Source organism: Lygodium microphyllum, chromosome 23, assembly GCF_053477565.2.
Source record: "Lygodium microphyllum isolate KBCC chromosome 23, Lygodium_microphyllum_v1.1.10, whole genome shotgun sequence".
Taxonomy (NCBI): Eukaryota; Viridiplantae; Streptophyta; class Polypodiopsida; order Schizaeales; family Lygodiaceae; genus Lygodium; species Lygodium microphyllum.
In genome coordinates this window covers 128,668,049-128,692,014 of record NC_141157.1, presented here as the reverse complement: position 1 = coordinate 128,692,014, position 23,966 = coordinate 128,668,049, and the positions used below count along the sequence as shown (strand labels likewise).

Here is a 23,966-nt window from a genome sequence, read left to right as displayed (position 1 = left end):
GTCAAACTGTCCCAAAGTCAAACAATCACTAATACATATATCACTGCAACTGCCAGGTAGCGAGATACATCCAACAATGAGTGTCAAGAGGCAAGAAGGTACCACGAATTGTCAAACCAATAACCTGTCAGGCAAGATACATCTCATAGGTCTAGAAGTCATGCATGTAATGGGTCTCGGGGTAAGAGAAGAGACCAAGCACAAGCACAACTGATAGAGCAAGAAGCTCAATGCATAACCATCCAAGATGCATATAAAACTGACAAACCTGTGACAGAGATAGGTGCCTGCCCCAATAGGCATATCAAATCAGCCCACTACAGACTAACTGCAGACATAAAGCTCTCAAGAGAGCAAATGCATGTAACTGTCCCACAAGCTCAAGCTCAAGTATAAGTAAAACTCTGTGTACATCCGAATATGCCAAGAGGCTCCCATTGGAAGTAAAATCAGATGCAAATAGAGCAATCAACACTCAAATACATCGAGTGCATGGCATCAGACATTCCAAATCCCAGTAGGATACATCTGGAGCATAAATCCCAAGCTATCTCAGACCTGTAAAGCATAAGCCTGAAAGCATACAAATAGCATGTAACTGACAACCAAATGTAATGCCCAGTAGGTCCAAAATGCTCAAATACATCCAAAGGCGAAACTCCAAGTGGCTATCATGTATGGGCAAACAAAGTGACAAGACATATCTAACCAAAGCATAAATGCAAGAGTCCTAAATGTCAAGCAGTGACGATAGGCATAAATCGGTCCAAAGCATGCCAACTCAATCCCAATGCCAGTGAATGACGACCAAGACGGAGCCTAATCCAAGCTCAAAAGCATTCCGAAACCAGAAAGAAGCATTTGACAATCTCCAAATACATCGGTATGATCATTCAAATCTCCAGTAAGCACTCTGTATCCAAGAACCAATGCATACACCAAGTAAATGATCTTCAGCCCACTGTATTACAGCAGCATATTTACTATCAAATGAAGCTTAATCGGTGCCCGAATCTGCTCCAAATCAGTTCCAAAGCATAGACATAGCATCCCATAACATCCCGGCATCAATAGGCATCAAACGGACAATGCCAAGAAGCATCAAACATCAAATGTCAAGTGCTGCCTTGTTTTTGACAGTCCTGGGACTGTGTATACAGCAATGGCTGAAGGTGGAAGCACTCGTATCGATCGCCGGGAGCCAAGAACCAATGCCGGGAATGTTGAGAAACCCTTCACCTGTAATTTGCGTTTTTGCGTTTCTGCGTTTTGCATTTAGGGTTTGCAGCCCCAAAAAGGAGCGCCATCCTAGACTAACTGTGCCTATTTATAGGCCACTCTCTCATTCATTCCTCACGGTTGATTCATTCAATCCATCACCTCTTCTCCCCAGCCTCTCCACTACCCTCACACCCCTTCAGGAGCACAATGTGGTTCGTGGTTCATGGTTGTCTTCATCATCTTCCTTGTGCTACGGCACCCTTGTTCCCTTGTATCACATTCACTCCATGATTCAGATCTTCATCATTCCATTCATCAGAGTTTCTTCTCTCTTCTCTTCTCTTCTCCATGTTTGGCGAGTTCACTCCGTATTCCTCCCCGCCAACCCTACTATCTCGCTGGTACATCATCTTTTGATATGGTATCAGAGCTAGATCTGCTCACCTAGCAGCGAAGATCCTCCACTCCAGTGAAGGCAAAGACCGGTGACGGGTTCGACATCCACTTCTCTTCTTCTTCCGCTGCATCACAATCTTGTTTTTGCAGGTTTTAGGTGTTTTCAGCTTGCTGCCCACACCCCTTTCGCGGAGGGCATCGCAGTCTCAGTTGTCCCTTGCTGTCATCTACAGCCTGGCGCCTGTTTCCAGCCTTCCACCCACAGTTTGCAGCTGTTTACAACAGGACTGTTGCTGATCACTCTCTATTCAGAAAACAATCTCGTTTATGCAGATTTCAGGTATTTCAGCTTGCTGCCCACAACCTCGGATGTGGAGGACATCGCGGTCCAAGCTGGTCATTGCTGTCTACAACAATTTGGCACCTGTTTCCAGCCTATCACACACTGTTCGAAGCTGATTTCAGCATATTAACTGCTGCTGCTGTTTTTTCCCTGCGTTTTTAGTCTTTCTCTCTCCTGCAGGCTGTCCTACCTGCATTTTTAGTCTTTCTCTCACCTGCTGCCTACGTTTTTAGTCTTTCTCTCTCCTGCAGGCTGTCTTGCCTGCGTTTTTTGTCTTTCTCTCTCCTGTTGCTTGCGTTTTTAGTATTTCTCTCTCCTCACCTGCGTTTTTCTATTGGTTGCAATCTCTTACTGCTGGTAGCATCCTCCTGCCACTGGCATCTCACTTCCAACCCTTCCACCCCTTGAGACAGACATTGCAGTTCGTGCTTCACATTGCCTTCACACCCCTTAAGGCGGACATTGCGGTTCGTGGTTCATAGTGGCTGACCTCTTCCTTCTTCAGCAAGACACACTGGTATCCATGGCTTCTTTACCAACAGATGACCAGACTACTGGGTGCTCCTACTGTGGCATCACCAAACACACCACCGATGCTTGCCGACTTCGACCTTTGCTCCCCACTCCCTCGGAGTATATGCGTCTTCCACCAGGCACTCCTTGTGCCACCTCTCGTTTCTGGGCCACAGAGATCGTTCTACATCGGCTATCAAAGTACTATACTCAAGGCAATAAGACGCATCCAACGCACCCTAAGTCCTTTCGAGCACATGGAGGATCAATTAGCGCTACAACCTCCTAGAGATCGTCGCAATGCCAGCGGCAGTCTTCTCCCACTTATTTTCAGGTACAGTGGCTTCCACGACCTACGGATCTACAGTCCACTCCATCGAGAGACAGTGATTGTTTGATACCGTCTCCTCGTCAGTCTACTCCTTCGAGAGACAGTGGTTGCTCGACTTCTTCCTCTTCTTTGGCTACCCAGTCTGCTCCACTGAGAGAGAGCGATTGTTGCCCACCTCTTGCTCATTCTAAGCCCTACCCTTCCTTACCCTCCTCGACTACTCAGGTTCGAGAGGCTACCTCTGGGAGCTCTTCAGCACCCCAGATACCTTCTTTGGCACGATCGGTGGCACTTCCTTCGTCATCCGACATTTCGGAGTCCGTGATCCATGATTTTTTGGATTCCCTATCTACTTCACAGGGGGATTCAGAGGGGGATGTTATTTCTTTGCCCTCAGAGGGGACATCTACTTCTTCTTCGACTTTAGCAGGGGCCCCTCCACCTCCCACCTCAGAGGGGGAATCTACTCCACATGCAGTTCTTCACCCATCCTTTACTTTCTTGGGATGGCTGTCTTCGACCAATCATCTCTTCTACTGATACCCAGGATCTTCAGGTACCACCTAGATTGGGACCACGAAGGTTTAGCCACGACTTGGTGAGGAGGCCTTCGTATTCCTTCCAGCATGGATGCACAGTGCTAGTGGCTTCTCTCCCAAGGTTGAGTTTCGGGTTCTCTAGTTCACTCTATCTATTGTTCTTTACTACAGGTTCCCTTTCCGGTGGAAATCTTCGATCTTGTCCTCTACATCTTCTTCCTCCTCTTCTTCTTGCCTTCGTCCCTTGGTCAGCATGGAGCCACCTTCCGAGATCAAGTACGGGCATATCCTTATGGTTCTCGGCACCACACAAAGTCCAACATTCCTCCTATGCATTGCATGATTTCATCATCTATGTACTAGGGCGCTTGGGCAAGTAAACAATTTTCCCAGGAGGGACACTGTCCAAGTGACACTTGCTGCATGAGCATTCTTCAGCATGTAGCATTGCATCTCCACCTCACTCTTCTCTTATTCCCCTTTTTGGGCCTGAGAGGGGGTGTTGAGAAACCCTTCACCTGCAATTTGCATTTTTGCGTTTCTGCGTTTTGCGTTTAGGGTTTGCTGCCCCAAAAAGGGGCGTTATCCTAGACTAACTATGCCTATTTATAGGCCACTCTCTCATTCATTCCTCACGATTGATTCATTCAGTCCATCACCTCTTCTCCCCAGCCTCTCCACTACCCTCACACCCCTTTAGGAGGACATTGTGGTCCGTGGTTCGTGGCTATCTTCATCATCTTCCTTGTGCTACGGCACCCCTGTTCCCTTGTATCACATTCACTCCATGATTTAGATCTTCATCATTCCATTCATCAGAGTTTCTTCTCTCTTCTCCATGTTTGGTGAGTTCACTCCGTATTCCTCCCCGCCAACCCTGCTATCTCGCTGGTATATCATCCTTTGATGGGGAGTCCGAAGATGATCGGAAAGGTTGCCAACAATGCCGGGAAGCCGGGGAAGGAGCTGGAAATGCCAGGAGTGGATCAGCCCAGTCCCCCTAAAATGTGTCGCATTTTGCGTTGGCTACTCGTGGGGACTGGGGGGTCTTCAACAGTGCTACTGAGCACTTGGCAATGATTAGGGGGCTTCGATGCAGCCCTGCAAGGTGCTGAATGAAGGCTAGAAGATCGGGGAGGAGGCGGGAGATCAAAACATACCTGCAAATGAAGGTGCCATGGCTGCCATTGAAGCTCGAGTTGAAGCTCTTCAAATCCAGGCTGAAGAGAATGCCGGGCAAGCTCCAATGCCTTTGCTCTGATACTAGTTGAAAGGGAAGTAGAGCACAGGAGGAAGAAGCTTGGCGGTGAGAGCTATGGCAGATGGAGAGCAAGACCAAGAGAGAGAGACTCAAAAGTGGGAACTCCAACAACCACAATGTGTGGCCGGGCCTTCCTTTATTCAAACTGTCACTAAAAGAATAAAGAATAAGTGACTGTGACGGGCGCCCGCCACCTGCAATGTGACAGTAAATACACGGGCGGCTAGGCAAAGGCGCCTTAACCCCCAATAGTAGGCTAGCACTTATAGCCCGACACTGATCTCGGGACCTCCAAAACCTTGTTTTGCCAAAATTTCATATCCTCTATGCCCCAGAGAGTGGGGTTCTGCTCTCTCTCAACTAGCCATTTCTCCCCGAGCTTGCTTCCAATGTTAAGCACTTCTTCCACCACCTTGATTGGCAGAACCCTACACAAATTGGTGAGGAATTGGAAGTTAAGATCAAAGGGTTTCTAGCAGTTTCCTGTTGTTCCCAAATTACTAGGTTAGTGTGGAAACTCGTTGGGAAATCATCCTGGCTCGATGGAATAGGTGTGGATGGCACTAGTACAAGTCTAGCATTCAATCTTCTCCTTGCTTCCTCCATTTTTTTTTCTCTTTTCCTTAAGTGCAGCCCTTCTTTCTTCGGATGCGTTTGCTTGTTGCCGGTCTTCCGGCCATGGTGGGGAAGGAGGCTGTGGGGCTAGCTCTTCTTCATGAGGCCCCATCTCGAAGCTTGTGCAAGCCTCATCTCCTTGATGGGTTTTCTATTGTACCCCTTCCACGAACCCTAGTGCATCTATTTCCTGTGGTGTCAAACTTGCTGACAGTAGATATCTTCGTTGCTCTTCAAGGGTTAAGCTGACTCCCATGGGTTGTGGTGGCATTTGGAGACCTGCTCTCAAGGCCCTGCGTGCAATCCCTAGCTTCTTCTTGATGGTTTCAACGGCCTCCCCTTCCTAAGTGACATCAAGTAGTGTATTGAGGAAGGCACATTGATGGGTGTCGAAGCCCACTTAGGCAGCTTCTACGCAGCTTTCAGCTAGTACTTTATCTTTTTCAACCTAAGCCAGACGACGCGCTAAGGTTTTGATTCTTCTTTCATTACGAGTTGCCCAATTGTCTGCTCTTTTTCGTCATCTCCTCGAGGCTTTCCCCTACCTCTGAGCTAATACCGTTAGCCTCTATTCTTGATCTTCCATTTCTTTTTTCAGTCTCTGTTGCTCATCCTGTTCTGAGGCTGCCTCTTTTTTCAATTTCTCCACTTCTTCTTCGTACATACGTGCTCTTTCCTCCATCATCGCCTCTAGTTCCTCTGTGGCTTTACTGATCTTCTTCACCTCCGCTTGCAAGTCTTCATAGAACCCTATGATCTTATCATTGTGGCTTCGCACGCGCACTAGGACTTCAATCTCTTCATTCAATCTTGCCTGTTAATCGGCTTCTGCTTCATCTTTAGCCTGTAGTTGTTCTTTGAGCTCACTGATCCCCCTTTGGGCTATGGCTATTCAGCGGGTTTTTTCCAACTGAAATGCAGCCATGGCCTCTTTTTCTGCTTCTAGCTCTGCCCCATTGCTATCTTTTTCTCTGAGAGAAGCTCCTTGATATATTCATCGTACTCGGCAAGTGGCATCTATGTTGCAGGGATAGAGGTTGTAGAGGTTGCCACCTTCTGTTTCTTCGAGTCTTGTCCAGACTTGGCATCTGCTCTGCTGCCGATCTTTTGGTTCCTGCCACAAGGGTCCCTTCTCCTGTTCCTTGGCTCATTTCCTTATTCACAAAGTATTGTACCCAGGCCATTAGGTTGATGGCATCCACCTAGGCCGTAGAGCTAGGTATGGATATGGTGGTGGTAGTGGTGGGCACCAAGAGAGTAGGAATGGGGGTGATTGGGACCTTGCCCTTGCCTTCTTGTACTGCACGTGGTATGATTTCCGACACATGGGCACTCGAGCCCAACCCTTCATATCTAGACAAGCTCATGGGTTCCAGCTTGTCCCATCTAGACTGTTGCTCAATGGATCTGCGCGTTACAAGGGCTATATCTTCATCCTCCTTTCTTTCCAACACCTCCTCCTCTTCATCCATCTTTCTCTTTCTTTCCTCCTTTGTTCTCCTGGATTCCTCCTCTACTCTCTTTGATTCCTCCTCTTTCTTCCTCTTCTTTTCTTCCTCGGCCTTCTTAGAATCCTTGCGAGCCTTTTGTAAGTTTGCTGCTTCTTTTTTTCTTCTCTCCTCTTCTTGCTTTTCCTATGCAGTTTTCTTCTTTGTCTTCTTAGCCTCTCCACGGCTACACTGCTCTTCCTATTCTCTTTCCTCTTCATCCTCACTCATTGTCCTTTCACCGGATTGTGCCTCTTGTTCATGGTGAGGTGGCAACCTGCTCAATGTTTCATCAACTCCTCCTTCTCCCTACCCTTGCCCCAAGGCTTCTCTAATGATGGCGATAAGGACCCCACCGAATCCAACGATTAAGGCCTTTGAAGATGAAGCTTTTCTTTTAGCCTTGGTAGCAGGGGACTACTCTCTTGCAGCCTGTCCTCCTATTGCCAGAGCCTTTGCCGAGGTCTCGATGGTCTTTCTCATGAAGCCATTGAGGTTCATCTCATCCAGTGGTCGTACTACAATGCTCTCTAGCAAGGGGACATTAATACGGCTCATGATTATGTTATATCTCTAACTAGAGAACAATGTATACACCATCTTGGCCTAGAGTTGGATTTCGGGATTTGGAATATCAACCAAGCTAATACCATCATTGGTGTGGACCTTCACCTTGTCCATCCCCAGCGTGGCCTATACATCTCTCTTTGGCTTTCTCTCCACTTTGTTTGCCAGACCCAATGCTCTTTCTACCAACTTTGGGGTCAATTCAATTTGCGCCTAACGAGTTTCTCCCTCCCGCTCGGTCACGGTGTGGCGGTTCCTGTTAAAAGTTCGTAATAACTCCACGCAATTGTTGTAATCTACCCCTTGGCCCACTGCTTCCATGTATTTCTGCAAATTGCACTACTCAACAATCTGCCTCACGGCCCTTTCTTCAATGGTTACATCTTCTAGGTTGAAGACATGCCGAAATTTAGACTGGTTGAAGGCCCTGTCTCCACTGAGAGGCCGTATTTCACCTGTTCTTCTTCTGAGAAAGGCAACTTGCCAATCTTTTCTTGGCCTGCCATGATGGGTGCCTATCATGAAGCCATATTCACCATTAGTGCTTTTCAAAAGAATTATTCGCAAAAGAAACGACTACATGCTTGCTAATTTGAAATGCTTAAGCATAGTAGTAGACTTTTCCTTCAAGCAATCCATTCATTCCAAAATTTTATGACATTTTTCCTCAATTCACAATTTAATTTTTCATCTATTTTAGACATTGATTGAGGCTTTTTAGTTTTTTATGACACCCAAAGAAGCATAAAAACAAGGCACAAAAGAATCCAAGCATGCATCGTATTTTTATTTTTTGGCAAGAGAATAATACTACATTGTTACAAAATCACTAAAATACACATCTTATATGAGGGGCCACATCCACATCCACATCCACATCCATAATAAATAAATGGTATACACAAAAGTGTTAAGTGCATGCATTTGTAAAGGGTAGGAATACTCAAAATTAAAGGCCAAAGGCCTTATAATATCAAATGTATCAAAGTTTCAAAGAAATAATAAAAATACGAAGGGGTGTGCTTTTTGGGGAAGAGGTGGGGTGGAGTGCACGAGTGGTTATGTGCCTCTTTCCTTTCCCTCTCTTGTCCAATTGCATATTCTCCTTTTTGGTGGTGCAAAAAGTTGTTCTCTCTCCTCTCTCCTCTGTCTTTTGTGCAGAAATTCTTCTTTTTCCCTTTTGTTCTTGTATAATGGTTGAAGCTATGGATGAAGATGATGAAGATAACAAATTGGTTCATTATTTAGTGGAAGATTTATGGTTTCTTTTCAGTTTTGAGATTAATGGCTCAGCCATGTGCATAGATTTTGCACGCTTCTACCTTGGTTTCATGTTCATTTTCTGCCGTGGGAGGGTTGCTGTCATTTTGGTGCGCAGCCGGGGAAAAAGCTAATCTCAAGACATGTAATGGTGGAACAATGGTGGTGCAAGAGATTCGTAAAGTTTTGGCAATAAATGCTAGTAGTGGTTCCAATTCAATTTCTGAGAAGGCAGCACGAGAGAGATCGGGAAATAGATTAGTGCCTTTAATCCTGTTTTGATACCTTCATCCATCATCAGCAAAGATACATTTCTTAAAGGCACACTGTTTATGGCAGATGTAGTCTCCTTTCCATCATGTGAAATTGTAGAAGAAGAAAAGATGATTTGCAAATATATATGGTGTAACAGATGAAGAAGTTGAACAGTAAGTCAACACAATCCAAGATATGAATCGATGACCAGTTCCATGCAATTTGAAGCAAACAAATTAGAGACCTTGGGCGATGGTGACGAGGGGGGCCCCAATCGGCATAGGTGCAATCATCGGAGAAGAAGAGCTTGGTATCTTGAAAATGGAGCAATGCTGGGCACAACCAGAAGCAACCGTAAAAACAACAACAAGAAGAAGAATTAGGGCAGAGAGAAAAAACCACAACATTGTCTGAAGGAGCAGCAATTACAGTCAAGAAAGAAAAACAAGGGAAGAGGATTCATGAGGTGTTGGATAGAGATGCTCCGCAGAAACGTCAAAAGGTCAGCTTAGGAGAAGGCAACTTGTCAATCACCTCGACTATGGGTGCCCTAACCGTGGCTCCTGAGACGAAAAGTGTAAAACATTCAGATGTGGATTCAGGGCAGTTGCATACAAAAAAAAAGGAAAAAATGCGATAGCATTGAAGAAAGGTATGAAAAGAAACTTGCAGGTTCATCTTCTTCGACCACAGCGGATGAGTCTAAACTGAATCTCCTAAAGAGTAAAGCTGAGAGAGAAGCTATAATCAAGGGCCAAATCAATGAAGCAGTTGACAGCCAGCATGCGTATCTTGTGTTCAAGGAGAAAGCATCAGCAGATGCTGCACTTTCTCATATTATGAAAGAGTTCAATGGAAACCATTTACGTGTTGATATTGCACATGCTCCTCGTGGAGCAGCCAAGGAACAGTCCCTTCTTTCGTATGATCATACTAGATCAATTTTTGTTGGCAACGTTCCATTTGATGTCAAGGATGAAGAACTATATCATCTATTCATCAATACTAAAAAGCCTCTTGAGATGGGTGTAGAAGCAATAAGAGTAGTGATAGACCCTCAGACTAGTCTCAGTATAGGCATAGCATATGTTCTTTTCAAGACAAAGGATGGTGCAAATCGGGTACTTGCAGCGACACACAATTTGAGGCTGAGGGATAGGATAATATGAGTTTCTCGTGTTTTGAGTACACAGAAAGAACAGAAACAGCACAGACCTGCAAAACGTACAAAGCCCACAAAAGCTTCAGAAGCCAGTTCACAGAGAAAACGTGCAAAACTGTCTACCTCCTATGAAGGCATGAGAGCTACAAAAAGTTCCAGCCTATTTGCACTTCTGGGCCTTGTGTGGTGCGCTGCCTCAGCTCAGATGGAAACACATACAGAGCGCGAATGAGAGAGAGAGGCTCTCGGTATCCGCACCCTGATGAGCTCTCGAAGATCATCTTCTACCATTAATAGGCTGATTCCAAGCTTTGGACAAATGAACGAATGAGAGAGAGAAACATCGCGATTCGTGAACACACAAAGTCTTGCCCCCCCCATGGGGCCATAGCCAGGATCTCAGACGCAGTAGAAGAAATGAAAAAGAAGGTGATGGACAAGGAGAAAACCTAATCCACTACGGCCTATCAGCCCATTGTGTGCCGCTTCCTCTGCATCTCCTATACCTTTTCAAACACACAAGAATCTCGTAGGCCGTGCCGTCTCCCCTCTATCTGGCATCTTAATTGGCTCCTCTTCATTTTATTATCCTCATAAACCTTAATTTCATCTTTTAATGAAAATAGTAATATAAAAATTAAATTTAAAATTGCATTTTTTACCAACCTATTTCTATGGTTGGTTTAAACCTTTCCACATATTCCTCTAGTGAATGCCCTTGAGCATGTCATTTTCCCTCCATCATTCTAGCCCCTTTCAATTCCGTAATAGTAGTATTCCTATCTTGTTATTGCACTCGTGATGCCTTCTTGTACATGCCCTCATAATCAATCTCATCTCCCCTATACCATCAACATTAATTATATGTCCATCTTCTCCTTATTCCCTCCCCATTTGACAAGCCATATTTGGTGCCAATGCACTTTCCTTTCATACCCTTAATCAGATTCCTTTCTTGAGAAAAGATAGTAAGCTCTTCAAAATGTTCTTGCAACATATGCATAATCTTCCCCTACCCATGACAATGGAAAGAAAAAAGGGTATTATTCCCTCATCCATTTGAGATTAGTATGCTCTCAAAGGAGGAGAAAAGGGAACGAGTCACTTTAACAATAGTCTTTACCTTCAAATGATGAGGCAAAAGTTTAATTCAAGAGAATATGATAAAATCATATTTCTTCCTTTATTGGGATGGAGTTGTGCTCATGATCCATGTGAAAGATTGAACCCTATCCTTGAACAAGTATACAAGTTTTTCAGTGTGGGAGTATTTGAGGCAGGAGTTCCCTTACTCTGGTGGTCGTGGTTTGGAGTCCCATACCCTACCATGGCTAGGCCTTATGATCAAAGTTGTTTTACTAACAATTTTGGAAATGTTGTGTGTTAGACAGTGGTTCTTCTTTGACAAGGTTCGCGAGGACGCTTCACATTTCAGTGTGGGAGGAATATGATGACACCCAAAGAAGCATAAAAACAAGGCACCAAAGAATCCAAGCATGCATCATATTTTTATTTTTTGACAAGAGAATAATACTACATTGTTACAAATCACTAAAATACACACCTATATGAGGGGCCACATTCACATCCACATCCACATCCATAATAAATAAATGATATACACAAAAGTGTTACGTGCATACATTTGTGAAGGATAGGAATACTCAAAATTAAAGGCCAAAGGCCTTATAATATCAAATGTATCAAAGTTTCAAAGAAATAATAAAAATACGAAGGGGTGTGCTTTTTGGGGAAGAGGTGGGGTGGAGTGCACGAGTGGTTATGTGCCTCTTTCCTTTCCCTCTCTTGTCCAATTGCATATTCTCCTTTTTGGTGGTGCAAAAAGTTGTTCTCTCTCCTCTCTCCTCTGTCTTTTGTGCAGAAATTCTTCTTTTTCCCTTTTGTTCTTGTATAATGGTTGAAACTATGGATGAAGATAACGAATTGGTTCATTATTAAGTGGAAGATTTATGGTTTCTTTTCAGTTTTGAGATTAATGGCTCAGCCATGTGCATAGATTTTGCACGCTTCTACCTTGGTTTTATGTTCATTTTCTGCCGTGGGAGGGTTGCTGTCAGTTTTCATTGCACGTTTCATTCACATTACCTGTTTGATTTTACCTTTTCATTTCACCTTACCCCCTCCCCCCTTGAGAATGAGAAGGATCCTTCCTAGGATTAGAGGTTAAAGGGTTAAGGGCATTCGGCACCTATGCGCGGTGCTTCGCGTTCGCATGAGCCAAGCATAGAAGTTTGGATTGTATTTTATTTTAGCATAGTGGTCCATGTCGATAGGTCGAATGCCTACGTGAGTGATGTAGGTAAGGACATTCATTAGGAAGTCACTGGAATTGATTCAGCTAGCAATGTGTAACTCCTCTTCAATTAGAATACGATCTAAATGCGGATGGGTTAGGAGGTGCTATTCTAGGGGTCTGTTACGAATTGTTGTCAAAACCCTATAGGAGGTTGGAGCTACATAAGTAGAGTCATACTCTGAGGTTTTGATAGCACGTCTCTGTTCAGCATTAGTCATGATTTGACAGCTCTTAAATTCCCATTGAAGTCGGAGTCTTGCATACCATGTCCTCAAGAAAGAAGAGTCGTTGTCAGTAGGCTACTTCAACTCTTCGATTTCTTGGTCGGTGGCATAGGCAGTGCGCTTGTCATATAATGTGATGAGGCGTTGTTTTTGTGCTGTGCTTGCTTGCCGAAAATCTTTGTGGCGATTAACTCCTCAACTGCTTCAGCAAGGTAACATACACACCTCCGTTGCTAAAGGCTCTTCCAAAAGGTCTAAGTCCAAGCAGTCATAGCTTTTAGCAAGCGACATGACGGTAGCATCTAAGCATCTAAGGCAAGCAACCAAGTCATCCCCCGTATTCTTGACGAAGTCCACGGCCAAGGTTAGAATTAATCTCCGCTCATAAGAGGGTCTAAGGCCTACAGGTGGTTGGGGTTTGACTGAACTAGCGAGTTCAGCAAACAGATAATTGTTGCAACTTGAGTTGCTTTTGGGATTGTGTCTTGGCCTCTTATTCAATAGGTTGGGCTGCAGTTGCTAATGGTGCTTCTCAGGCCTAAGGGGCACTAGTAGGCCTAGGTTATTACAATTTGTTAGTAGCGGGCTGCAGTTTTGGCCTATAGATTGTTTTAGATTCTGTGGGTCTAGACTTCGAAGGTTCTATGGATTTAGCAACCTGAGTCTCTTGTGGCCTGAGTGTTTAATTTGTCTTGATGTTTCGTGTGGTCAAGCTTGAGGACGGCGTTTGAGTAGAGCCTTTGGCCGTTTTAGCTTTTAGGTACCCAGATCCAGGTTTTACTCTCATAGTAGCCTTGCGCTTGCAATAAGATCTTGGGGACCCATCGCAGCTTGACCGTACGTCGATATCTATAGTTTCGTCTTAGCCTCCTAGGTTTTGAGGGTGGGTCCTTAGCCTTGCGGGGGCGTGGATGTCTGCTCCTAGGTTGCTGGCCTTGATGTTTAGGTAACCATTGAAGCCTTGGTTCAAGGGTCTTAGTTTTGGCTTCAGTGGTTTGCAGGTCTTTAGGTTTGGTGGGTGGCGACGAGTCATGACCCCTCTCCTTAGACTTGACGGTGGGTTTCTCTACCAGTGGCTTTGCATACTTTGAAGAAGTCGCGCATCCCTTGCTGAAAACAGTGACTATACGTATGTTGCCTATGGCGAGGTGAATACACTAGGACTCGTAGTCGACATTGCAATGAGCTTGTTTTTAAAATGTGCATCCTAACAGCGATTCTGTACCTACATCTTTGGTGTTTGGCAACACACAGAATATCATTGATATGCTTTTAGACTTGATAGAGACTGCAGCCTTGCACTTTCCCAAGAGTGCATATGATCGGCCCCCATATGGCCTGAGTTTGGCGTTGGTGGACTGCAACTACAATCTGCCAATGTGAGTCCAATGATCGTGCGTTAAGACATTAAAGTCAACTCTCTCATCATTCAATACATTGAAGATGTGTGTTTGCTCGACAGTGACTGTTATGCTTAGGTAGGTTGGTTCTACTGCTTCCTCATCCTCATTGTCAATCTCTGTGATAGTGGCCACTCGCACATTGACAAGGATTCTAACATTGGCGGCTCATGCAGTGAATGCATGGGAGGGTTTCAAGTTCTACATTGCCAGTTCGACTAATGGTGCGACTCTGAAAGGCCCTAGCCCTTTAAACTCCATTTTCTACTTATGTCTCTTGACTAAGTACAACAATACCAAGTCTCCCTGTTTGAAATTGTGTTGCTTGACATGCTTGTCAAACCAGCTTTTGCGTCTTGCCTTCTCGCATATTAGCATGTGGATGGCTAGAAGTTGAGTTTCCGATAGGCATTTTAGCTTACCTAGGCGCTTTGTCCATGCCTCCTTTCCATCCTATCTCTTTTGATGAGCAATTCTCATACTAGGAATAAAGAACTCTACAGGTAGAATTGCTTTAGTCTCGTAGGTTAACCTGAAGGGGGTCTATCCCACAACCATTTTATAAGCTGTGCAGTAGGCCCATAAGGTTGCCATGAGTTTGTTATCCCAGTAGCTGCGCGAAGCAAAGACTGCCTTGGTCAGGACGTTTACTAGAATTTTATTCGTAGACTCGGCCTGGCCATGAGCCTGAGGATAGTACGGTGAGGATTTCCGATGGATGATTAAAAAGGTGGACAGGAGGTGAGTGATCGCTTCATTAATGAAGTGTGTGCCTTGGTCACTTACCAGTTCGATGGGGCAGCCAAATTGTGAGATTACCTACTCCCAAAGGAACTTGATAGTGGTCCTAGTGTCATTCTTTCTCGTAGCTCGTGCTTCCGTCCACTTCGTGAGATAGTCTATAGCGACAATGATGTATTTCGCTTGTGAGTATTATGCTGCAAGACTGATTGGCCCAATGAAGTCGATTTTCCATTTCTCGAATGGTTGCCTTGCAATGATTGGACTCAACTTCATTTTGTCCTTGCGAACTGGTACCTTGGTCCTTTGGCACTCATCATAAGTGCTTTACTAATCATGCTGCATCTCGGAAAAGAGTAGGCCACCATAGCTGTTGTGGGCTATTGTATCTCCGCTAAAATGTCCTCCTGCTATTCCGCCATATGCTTTTGCAAGTACGTCGTGCATTTCATGCATGCATACACATCTGCGCAACAATCCAACTTGCCCTAGCCAATGAGAGTTGGCATGCTATCAGCTAATAAGGTTGGATCTTGAGAATGAGTTGCCTAAGTCGCGGGCTTTTTCTATTGGTCTTCAGGGAGTCCGTGCTCAAGTACTTCGACTATGTCATCTGCCCAATAAGGCATCAAATCAGCTCTAAACAAATCTCTTTCGCTGGATAGGCTGAATAGATGAGCATCAGGCAGTTCGTCTACAATGCCTTGTCCAGCGGCTTCTCTTGTGGGGATGTGAGACATATGGTCAGCCATATAATGCCGCTTTCCTTTACGTACAACCAGGGAGAAGTCGAATTCTAAAAGCAAACAAGGTAAAGCAAGACTTAATGGTCAACAAAGAAGGTAAAGGGCGTAGCCAAAAGATAATGCCGAAACTTCTTCACAGCAAACACCATGGCTAAACTCTCTCTCTCCGTTGTCGAGTAATTCATTTCCGTATCTATGAGTTGTTTGCTAGCAAAGCTCACAGGATAGTCTAGATTGTGTTCGCCAAGCTGGCACAACATAGCTCCCATAGCGAATTTCGAAGCATCGATGTGGACATGGAAGGTGATCGTCCAATCTGGGGCTCGTAGAATTGGTGCAATGATTAAAGCCTTTTTCAATTTCTCATATGCGCGTTGGCATTCCTCCGTCCACTCGAATATAATCAGCAATTTGTATAGAGATCTAGCAATGAATACATAGTTCAATACAAAGCACCAATAGTATCCCATGTGGCCTAAAAAGCATTGAACTCCCTTGTAATTGGATGGGGATGGAAGATTGACAATAACCATGACTTTCGAGAAGTCTGAGGCAATGCTGTTCTTCGACACCACGTGCCCTAGGATGCATCCATGCTTTACCCAGAACTGGCACTTCAAGGGATTCAGCGAGAGACGGTATAACCGACATCGTTCAAAGACCGCTCGGAGCTTATTATAGCAATGGATAATTCTCTCTTCGTAGCAGCATTTACCTTCTTGTAGTTGACGCACACTTTGATCTTTCCGTTATTTTTCAGCACGATCACTATGGATGAGACCCAGTCCGTATGCTCAATCTCGTAGATGAATCCTGCTCTCATTAGCTTATCCATTTCTTCCTTCATAACGTGAGCATGCTTTGGATTCATGGGATATGGTCGCTGCTCGGCATTGCGTCGGGTGTCATGGGTATATTGTGAGTCACTACACTCCGATCTATCCCTTTGAGTTACTCCAAGGACCAAGCAAAGACACCTATATACACTCTCGAAAGAGAGCAATGAGACTTGCTTCCACTTCCTTAGTCAGGCCATCGGCTGTAAGGACAAATCGGGGTGTCTCCCTCTACTTGGCTAAATTGACCTCCTTGACCTTAGCGGGTCCTTCTATTGGTTCGCTTGCTTGCCCTGGCGTTCGGCTCCCAGCAAGATCACTATCCTATCGCCTTTCTTAAACTTAGTGAATCTCTTTGGTAGGTCTTGCAGTTTTCTTTGCTCCTCTACATGCGTGTCCCTAGGCTATTTCCTTCTTTTCTCCTTTAACCTTCGGCGCCTTAGGTGAACGGGTAAGTCCCCTTTGGTGCATCTAGCCTTAGAATTTCGAGGTATTTCGGATCACTATTTGAGCTTACTTCTGATTCGGAATCCAATTACCCGTCTTCAGTAGAAGAGGGGGTCTCTCCTGGTGGTCGTAGCTCCGATGGTGAATCCTTCCTAAGCAATGGCGTGGCACTTGGTTGGGCTAGGCCTGCTTGCTCAAAGTCTATTGCACCTATATGCTCCAACCAGGTGCGATCGCAATTCATACGCACGACTCCTCGTTCGATTCTAAAGGTATTTCCCTTGAGTGGTTTAGAGTCTGCTCGTTTTTGCTCCATCACCCGTCCCTCAGGGTCGTATTCTATCGTGTCAATTGCCCCTTCACTCTCGTCACTAATGGAACAACAGTCCACATATTCGTTGTTAGGGCTATCTTCGCCGTAAGATTTTCTATTCTAGCCGTCACCCTTCAGCATAGTGGAGATGGCATCTAGGTCGACTGGTGTGGTCCTCCAAGTGTCCATCTTTACTCTTATGGCTTCCATCCGATTGCCTAAGAAGATTAGACCGTTGCCCCAATCTTCTATGACTCTCGCATTGCGCATCCAGGGTCAGCCTAGCAGGATATCGTAGCCCACTCCTTTCGAGACTATAAAATCAACCGAGAATCGGACTCCTGCAATCTTTACTCGCCAACTCTTTAATACGCCAAATGGCTTCACTTTCATCCCATTCGCCAGTGTGACATTAAACCTAGCCGTCTCAACCAGTGGGTTATCCCGGGTTTACAACATTGCATGGCTCAGTACACTAACTCCCGCTTTCATGTCTACAATTCCTTTCCTTGTAGTATCGCCTATAGAGCTAAGACTGGCAAGACAGCATGCATTTAAGTACCCTCCCAAAAAGCATTGACGTGTAAGAATTTGACACCGAGTGCAATGTCAGACTCGGTATTTGCGTTTATGTGTCATTCTCGTGCAAGTCAGCGGCAACTTGCTCCATTGACCCTTCAACCCATTGCTTAAACTCTTGCCACAGTATTGGATGCTGCCTATGTAGATCTCCCAGGCTTAGAGTCAGTGGAGTGGTCACTAGAGTGTTGAGGAGGTGGCTAGCTGCTTGCCGCTCTCCCATATCACCATTTTCAAAACGTTGGGTCATTTTGACGATGAGTCTCACTCAAAGGCCAACAGTAGTCCCGGCCCAAGGCTCAACTCTCTTGACTACCTAGGAACATGAGCACAAGTGAGGGGACTTTTACCCCACCTCCATAGTTGAGAGGGGATCATCCTCTACACCAACAGGGTAGATCCATTGGTTACATGACAATTGGACCATCTACCTCCATTACACCAAAGGGGTTACTTGATTGGTCCCCACCAACACTACTACTTTAGACTTTGGTACTCAAGTACTCCTTGTCTCCCTTGAGAATAGGCTTGATGAGTCCCCCTTCTCTTTCTGAGTTGCCATCTCCATCTAATGGGCAGCCAAAAACATTTAACTCCACTTTTCCCAAAGATCCTCCAATCCAATCGACCATGGAGCCTTCCTCCAATTCAAATAAAGATGATTTTAACCACTGTCCTACCATACCTTCCATCTGCATATCTATGGATTCTTGCATGGCATGCTCTAGGTTGTATTTTCTCTTCTACTGCACAATCGTATTCTTACTTTCTTGCATCTTTAGCATGCCTATTTTTTCTATGAGCATCTTTGTAGTGTACATGTTTGCAAAACTTAATCAAAGAAAAACTTCTACCCATCAAAAAAACATACTACGTGCCCTTTATTGTGAGCACTAATCCTTGGTTATCTTTTTAAACAAAAAACCATTGGAGGATTTTGCATTCTTTGGCCGAAGCACAAGGGATATAGCTCAATTGGTAAAGTGCCACCCTTGCAAGTGGGTTATAACTAACTTTCTCCCTAGGATTGGGGGGCTTTATACACAAAAGAAGAAAAAAGAAGGAATGCTTTCTTTCTTCAACTTTTGTTGTTAATAGTGACAGCATCCAGTGGCTAACTTTCTCCCCGGGATTAGGGGGCTTTATACATAAAAGAAAAAAAAATGAGATGGAATGCTTTCTTTCTTCAACTTTTGTTGTTACGCATGTGTGCCTGCTCTCTCCAAGTTACATGTTAACCCAATGACACTAACCGTGCCATATAAACTGCAACATGAGACGTGATACCAACGTTCATGGCCATCAGATGCATGATTAATCGTGTAGGTTGTACTTGCCTTCAAGAAGTGCTCAGACGCAAGCCCCTCGACATCTTCCAGTACAAGACCCTGCTTTCTCAAGCCGTTTGCCACGCACTCAATTGCATCCTCTGGCTCTTCGGGCAAAGGGTTGCCCTCTCTTTCCTCTTTTGCAGGTCTGGTGTACACAATAGCCAACTCATAGACAAGAGGCTCTGATGACTTGTCATTCGGTCCTTTGTCAATGCCTTCAGGCATATTATTTGGTCGGATCGGCTTCTGTAATCATTCAAACTTGAGTGTTATTGCTAGAGTAGGATACAAATCCAATCCAATAACATCATATATGCCCTGAGAAAGGCTTATTCAGCTGCAAAAACAACCGGAGCCAAGAAGGGAAGAAAAGAAAGCTATGTTGTGTGTTTAGCTATTCCAATGTATTAAAACAGGATTAAGAAATGCTATTTCGCATCAGGTAAGAACTTGATAGAGCAAAGGCAGGAAGTCGATCTACAGAACAAATGGAACAGGATTAGAAGTTCCAGAGGGAATATAATGTACCTGAGATGTGCGTTGATTGCTCTGTGTTTTAGGATGCGCCGAACAAGGACGAAGGGCCTGTTGTGTCAAGAAAAGCTCTCCATGGCAATGCGGATTGATCACCCTCTTTGCTTAATCTGCCTCTTGTTTGTGCGCGCGCGCGAGAGGGAGAGAACTACGTGGGAGTGCCAGGGTGGACAAGACTCTTGAGAGTAAAACAAGTGGATCGTGTTCTTGTGGCCCACCAATCTTTCTAAATATAGGCGTCTGCGTGTCATTGTCTCACACATCCAGATCGCATGGAGTAATTTCATTTGCTGCTGCATTTACTGTTAATTTTGGGTTTAATTTTATCTTTTTTTTCAAATGCCTCGCAATCTCCAAGTGCAAAAGAGGGTGCTCTCAAATAGAAAGTTAGGCTCTTTGCAATAAAAACCAAGCTCATGATCAAAGGCTTGGAAGCAATTAAGGCCATGATAGTCGAACTCAGGAAAGTCATTAGCATTAGGACATGGATGGGGGAGAGTCAAATAAACCCCTTGTTTTTCCTTATTCTTCTTAGTATTGCTCCTACCATTGGAAGCTTTAGGATCAATGTTCTCCTTGTTAAGTACTTGCAAGTGAGTTTGAATTAGTGTATGTTAGTACATAGGATCATGTAGCTAACATATTCACAACAACATTAGGTGTAGAGAAGCTTTAAGGTTTTTGAAGCTTACTTGGAGTTGCAGAGATGCAATTGAGCTTGAGGAGGAGTGTTGAGATAGCAAGCTAATGACATGCGAACATTGATGATGGATCACATGATTAGATGGGTCCACACATCTACACTAATCATGTTAGTGGATTATAATCCAACTTGTCACTTATTGTATTTTGTTTATTACACCTATCAAAGCTAGCATAGTTATTATAGTACTAGTTGACTAGTATAGTTAGTTATGCGCTATTTGATGTAGTAGGCCACTTTCTTTTATGTTGTATCTTATCTATGCTTTTTAGCTTGCATCGTAGTTCCTTTGCCTAATTGTGCTCCTCCCTTAGAAGCTGAGGAACTATTACTAGTCTTGATGTCTCTTCCGTCCCCCTTCTTGGCTATTTGCTCTAAGGCTTGGGCTTTCTCCTTTGTAGCATCCACATTAGTATGCTTGACACCCTTCAAAGGAGCCACATGAACATCTACAAGACTCTAAGCATTGCCATCAAGCTTAGCAACATCAAACGTAGTGGCTTTGGATGGGCAATTGCGTGCAAAGTGTCCGTTGGCTTTACAATGGTAACATGCATCTGGAAAGGTGGAAAACTTGACACTAAGGATGAACTCCATGCTGCTTGGGTCCTTAAGACGGAGAAATTCTAGAGGTTCATTGCACCTATCCCATAGGATGCATGCAAGGCATGAAGCCTTAAGCAATCCCCAGGGTGGGGTTGCGCTTGCTTGTTGGACATCTCCTCTATTCGTTGCCACTTGTTGAGAGAGGCTTGCATGCGCTCTTGCTGACCATGTGATGCATTCAAATTAGTTGAATGTGCCATGTCAAACACCATAACTGGAGGTCACATGTGATAGGGCAGCCACATTTCAATTCCTTATTTGCTCACTACACACGTTCGTCCATAAATACACAAAACATTCTTGATGCTCTCAAGCAACTCGCTAGGATGCCTTTGGTGGATCAAAACTTCTATACCCCAATCAAGGGTCATGAGATGCTAGTAGTTGAACCATCTTCACTATATTGAGAGGATGCCACTATCCTCCAAGATTAAATTTTTCTCATGGAATGTTAGAAGGTTTTCCTTTGACATGAGGAATCAAGTTTTGTATGGCTTGGTGAAGAGGTGCAAGCCACAATTTTCAGCTCTCTAGGAAATCAAGTTGGGAGAAGAGGCTTGTAGATCATTCTTAATCCCTAGCTATGTCTCTTTCTATGATGTGGCGGCCAGAGATAGAGGTTGAACTTTGCCATTGGTTCGGGAGGAATCTAAACCTTCATTACAATTTAGTGCTGGAGATGGCTTTGTTGCAGGTGTCAAGGTCAAAATTTGCCAAGAGAAGATTATGGCATGCTCTGTTTTATGCAACAAACTGCTCAACTTTAAGAGCTAGCCAGTGGTTTTATAAGCAATAGCAGCTAAAGGGCTCCAATGCCATCATTGGGGGTGACTAACAAGGCTGAGGATAGGTCTCATGGGGCTAAATCAATTATCTCAGATGAAAGAGACACTTGGAACCGATTCACTACCTCCTGCGATTGTGTGAGGGTGAGGGATCTTGGAGAAGAAGCTCTCCATCTTCTCTCTTCAACTTCCCTTCCTCTCTTCTCTTCTCTTGTCTCGCGCGTGGCTATGGAGGATGAAGCTCTTGGGAGAGGGATTGAGGTTGCTTGAGCTTGCCTCAAGGATCGTGGAGCTACCGGTGTGCAAAGAAGAGGAGAGCACTCGATCGAGCATCAAGGTAAGCTCACTACACCCGTAAGGTAGGCATTGCGCGTCGGCTATGTGAGAGGTAGCCATGGCCGCTCGGTTCGAAACACTTGAGCAATAAGTGGTCCGTAGGTCTTGGGGTAGATCTCGAAGCTCCCCTCCATTTTGGTTCCATTGTTGCTGGGACCGACGGAATCGAGCCTTCAGCGCCGCGCGCATCAAATCGAGTATAGAAATAGGGTTTGCAGCCTGAACCGATGCTCGAGATAGCTAGGAGATTTAGGAGGGTTTAATCCGGCAAGAAACAAAAGAAGAAGAAGAAAAAGAAGCTTTGGCCACACACAAGAATGAGCTTCCCATTCACTTTTTGGGACCCTAATATCACCCAGAATATAGATGGCTAAGGTCTATAGCGTCTACTACCGCCGTCTACTACCAATGTAACCATAAACTATGGGAGAAGAACATGCCAAAAGACACTCTCCGGAACTTTCCTAAAAAGTAAGGGTTGCAATGATGGAAGCGTTATATGATCACCCTCACAATGGGACTCTTTACCATTGCCTATAGGATATTGAAGCTTTCATGAAAGAGTAAGAAGACAATGCGGTCAACACAACGAAAGTGTAGCTGAAAGGTCAATGGGAGCTAATAGGTGATGGATCAAATGAGTTCTGCTTCTCAAGGCTATGTGATGGACCAAATGAACTCTATTTCTCAAGGCTATGTGCTAATAATAATAAGGAAGCTTTTATCTGTGTTGAGAATAAGGATGGGATCTGGTCCATGATGAAAGTACTATATGATGCCAGGAGGCATATTACACGGTGGATTCCGTGAGGTTTTACGGTGGATTCCGTAAACTTTTATTACCGGGGCTCATACACAAAGTGGATTCTTTGTGAAAGAAGTCAATGGGGACGCCTATCCTTTTCGGGCTTTTTGTTAATTTAGTGTGTACATGGGTGATTCCATAGCGGGTGATTCCGTAAAATACATATTTTAATTAATAAATGTTTATGAGTTTAGAGTGTGCACTCGTGATAAATTAAGGTTAGGATTGATTTCTAACCAATTGATTTATTTATGTAGCTGAAGACTGCTAGGTATTCACTTTTATCGGTTTAATTGTATTATTTTACTAACGATTGTAAATGCTTTAGTTGATGTGTAGAGATAGCAGCGTTGGCAGTGGAAAGCATTGGAGGATAGCGTGTATTCCAGTTATCGTCAATATTTTGATGGGTGCATACCTTAGGCATGGCGCCTATATTTTGTCACGCCTATTTATCAAGGCGTTTGATATTTATTTATTATTTTTGTATGTGCATGGACACACGATTTAGATATTTGTATTTGGACATTGTATTTGTGTACGCCTGACTTCTTGGGCACCCGCCCATTAGCTTTATTTCTATGTGGCACAAAAGCAAACTCAAAAGCCAAAAGCGTGCTATTTTGTAATTTGGGCTATTATTTGAGCTTGAAGATGATTAATACATAAAAATACATGCTTTGTGGAGTGCTCACATAAGGCATGGGGAGAGATTGCACCCAATTGGTCTCTTGTTCATGTCGTGCAAGTCTTCTACATTGATTTTTGTGCAAAAAGTAGAGTTCTCTTGTTCTTGGGGACCTTTTGACGCTCACTACGCGCGCTTACGGCATCCGATCTGTGCACCAGTGGTATCAGAGCAAAGTTGAGATCGAGAGCTTCCAATCGCTTACCATATTGCGCGAAGGCAGAGCTCCTGGAACGATCGAGCTCTACAGTTAGTTTCATCGCGAACGGTCGATACGGGTGAATTCGTGGTGGTCAAGAACCCCTATCTGCAGCCTCTGATCTCGAAGGACTGGCCTAAGGAGGCGGAGGACCACTTCTACATCTCCTTCTTCAAGACATTTTTTTTTCACAGTATAGTAAGCTTCCATATCCACAAGCTTTACTTCAAAGTTTATCAAGCCTTAGTAAAAAAGCTTATAAGAAGCTTATAAAAAAAAACTTCAGCCACGAAAATTCACGATGGGTGGCAGCGGCATGTCGACGTCAGCAACGGCGTAAAAAACAGTCCCCCCCCCTCAAAATTCGTCGACAGTCAGCTTCAGTCTTCTTAAGACTAAGTCACTTAAGCTTTACAAAAGCTTAAT

General features: G+C 44.4%; 1 protein-coding gene across 2 annotated transcripts in view; it reads right to left on the bottom strand.

Moving 5' to 3' along the window:
* Nucleotides 1-19,621, bottom strand: part of LOC148016737 (anoctamin-like protein) — a 112,103-nt gene extending 92,482 nt beyond the window's left edge. Inside the window, exons 1-2 of one of the 2 annotated variants that reach the window (XM_087663824.1) lie at nucleotides 19,413-19,621; nucleotides 18,891-19,130 (exon numbers count right to left, since the gene is read on the bottom strand). In XM_087663824.1, the coding sequence (XP_087519950.1) occupies nucleotides 18,891-19,109 (219 nt within the window). In that variant the 5' untranslated portion in view covers nucleotides 19,110-19,130; nucleotides 19,413-19,621. The remainder of the gene's footprint in view (nucleotides 1-18,890; nucleotides 19,131-19,412) is intronic. The other variant, XM_087663823.1, reaches the window with a different exon arrangement.
* Between the last annotated feature and the right edge of the window lie 4,345 nt (nucleotides 19,622-23,966).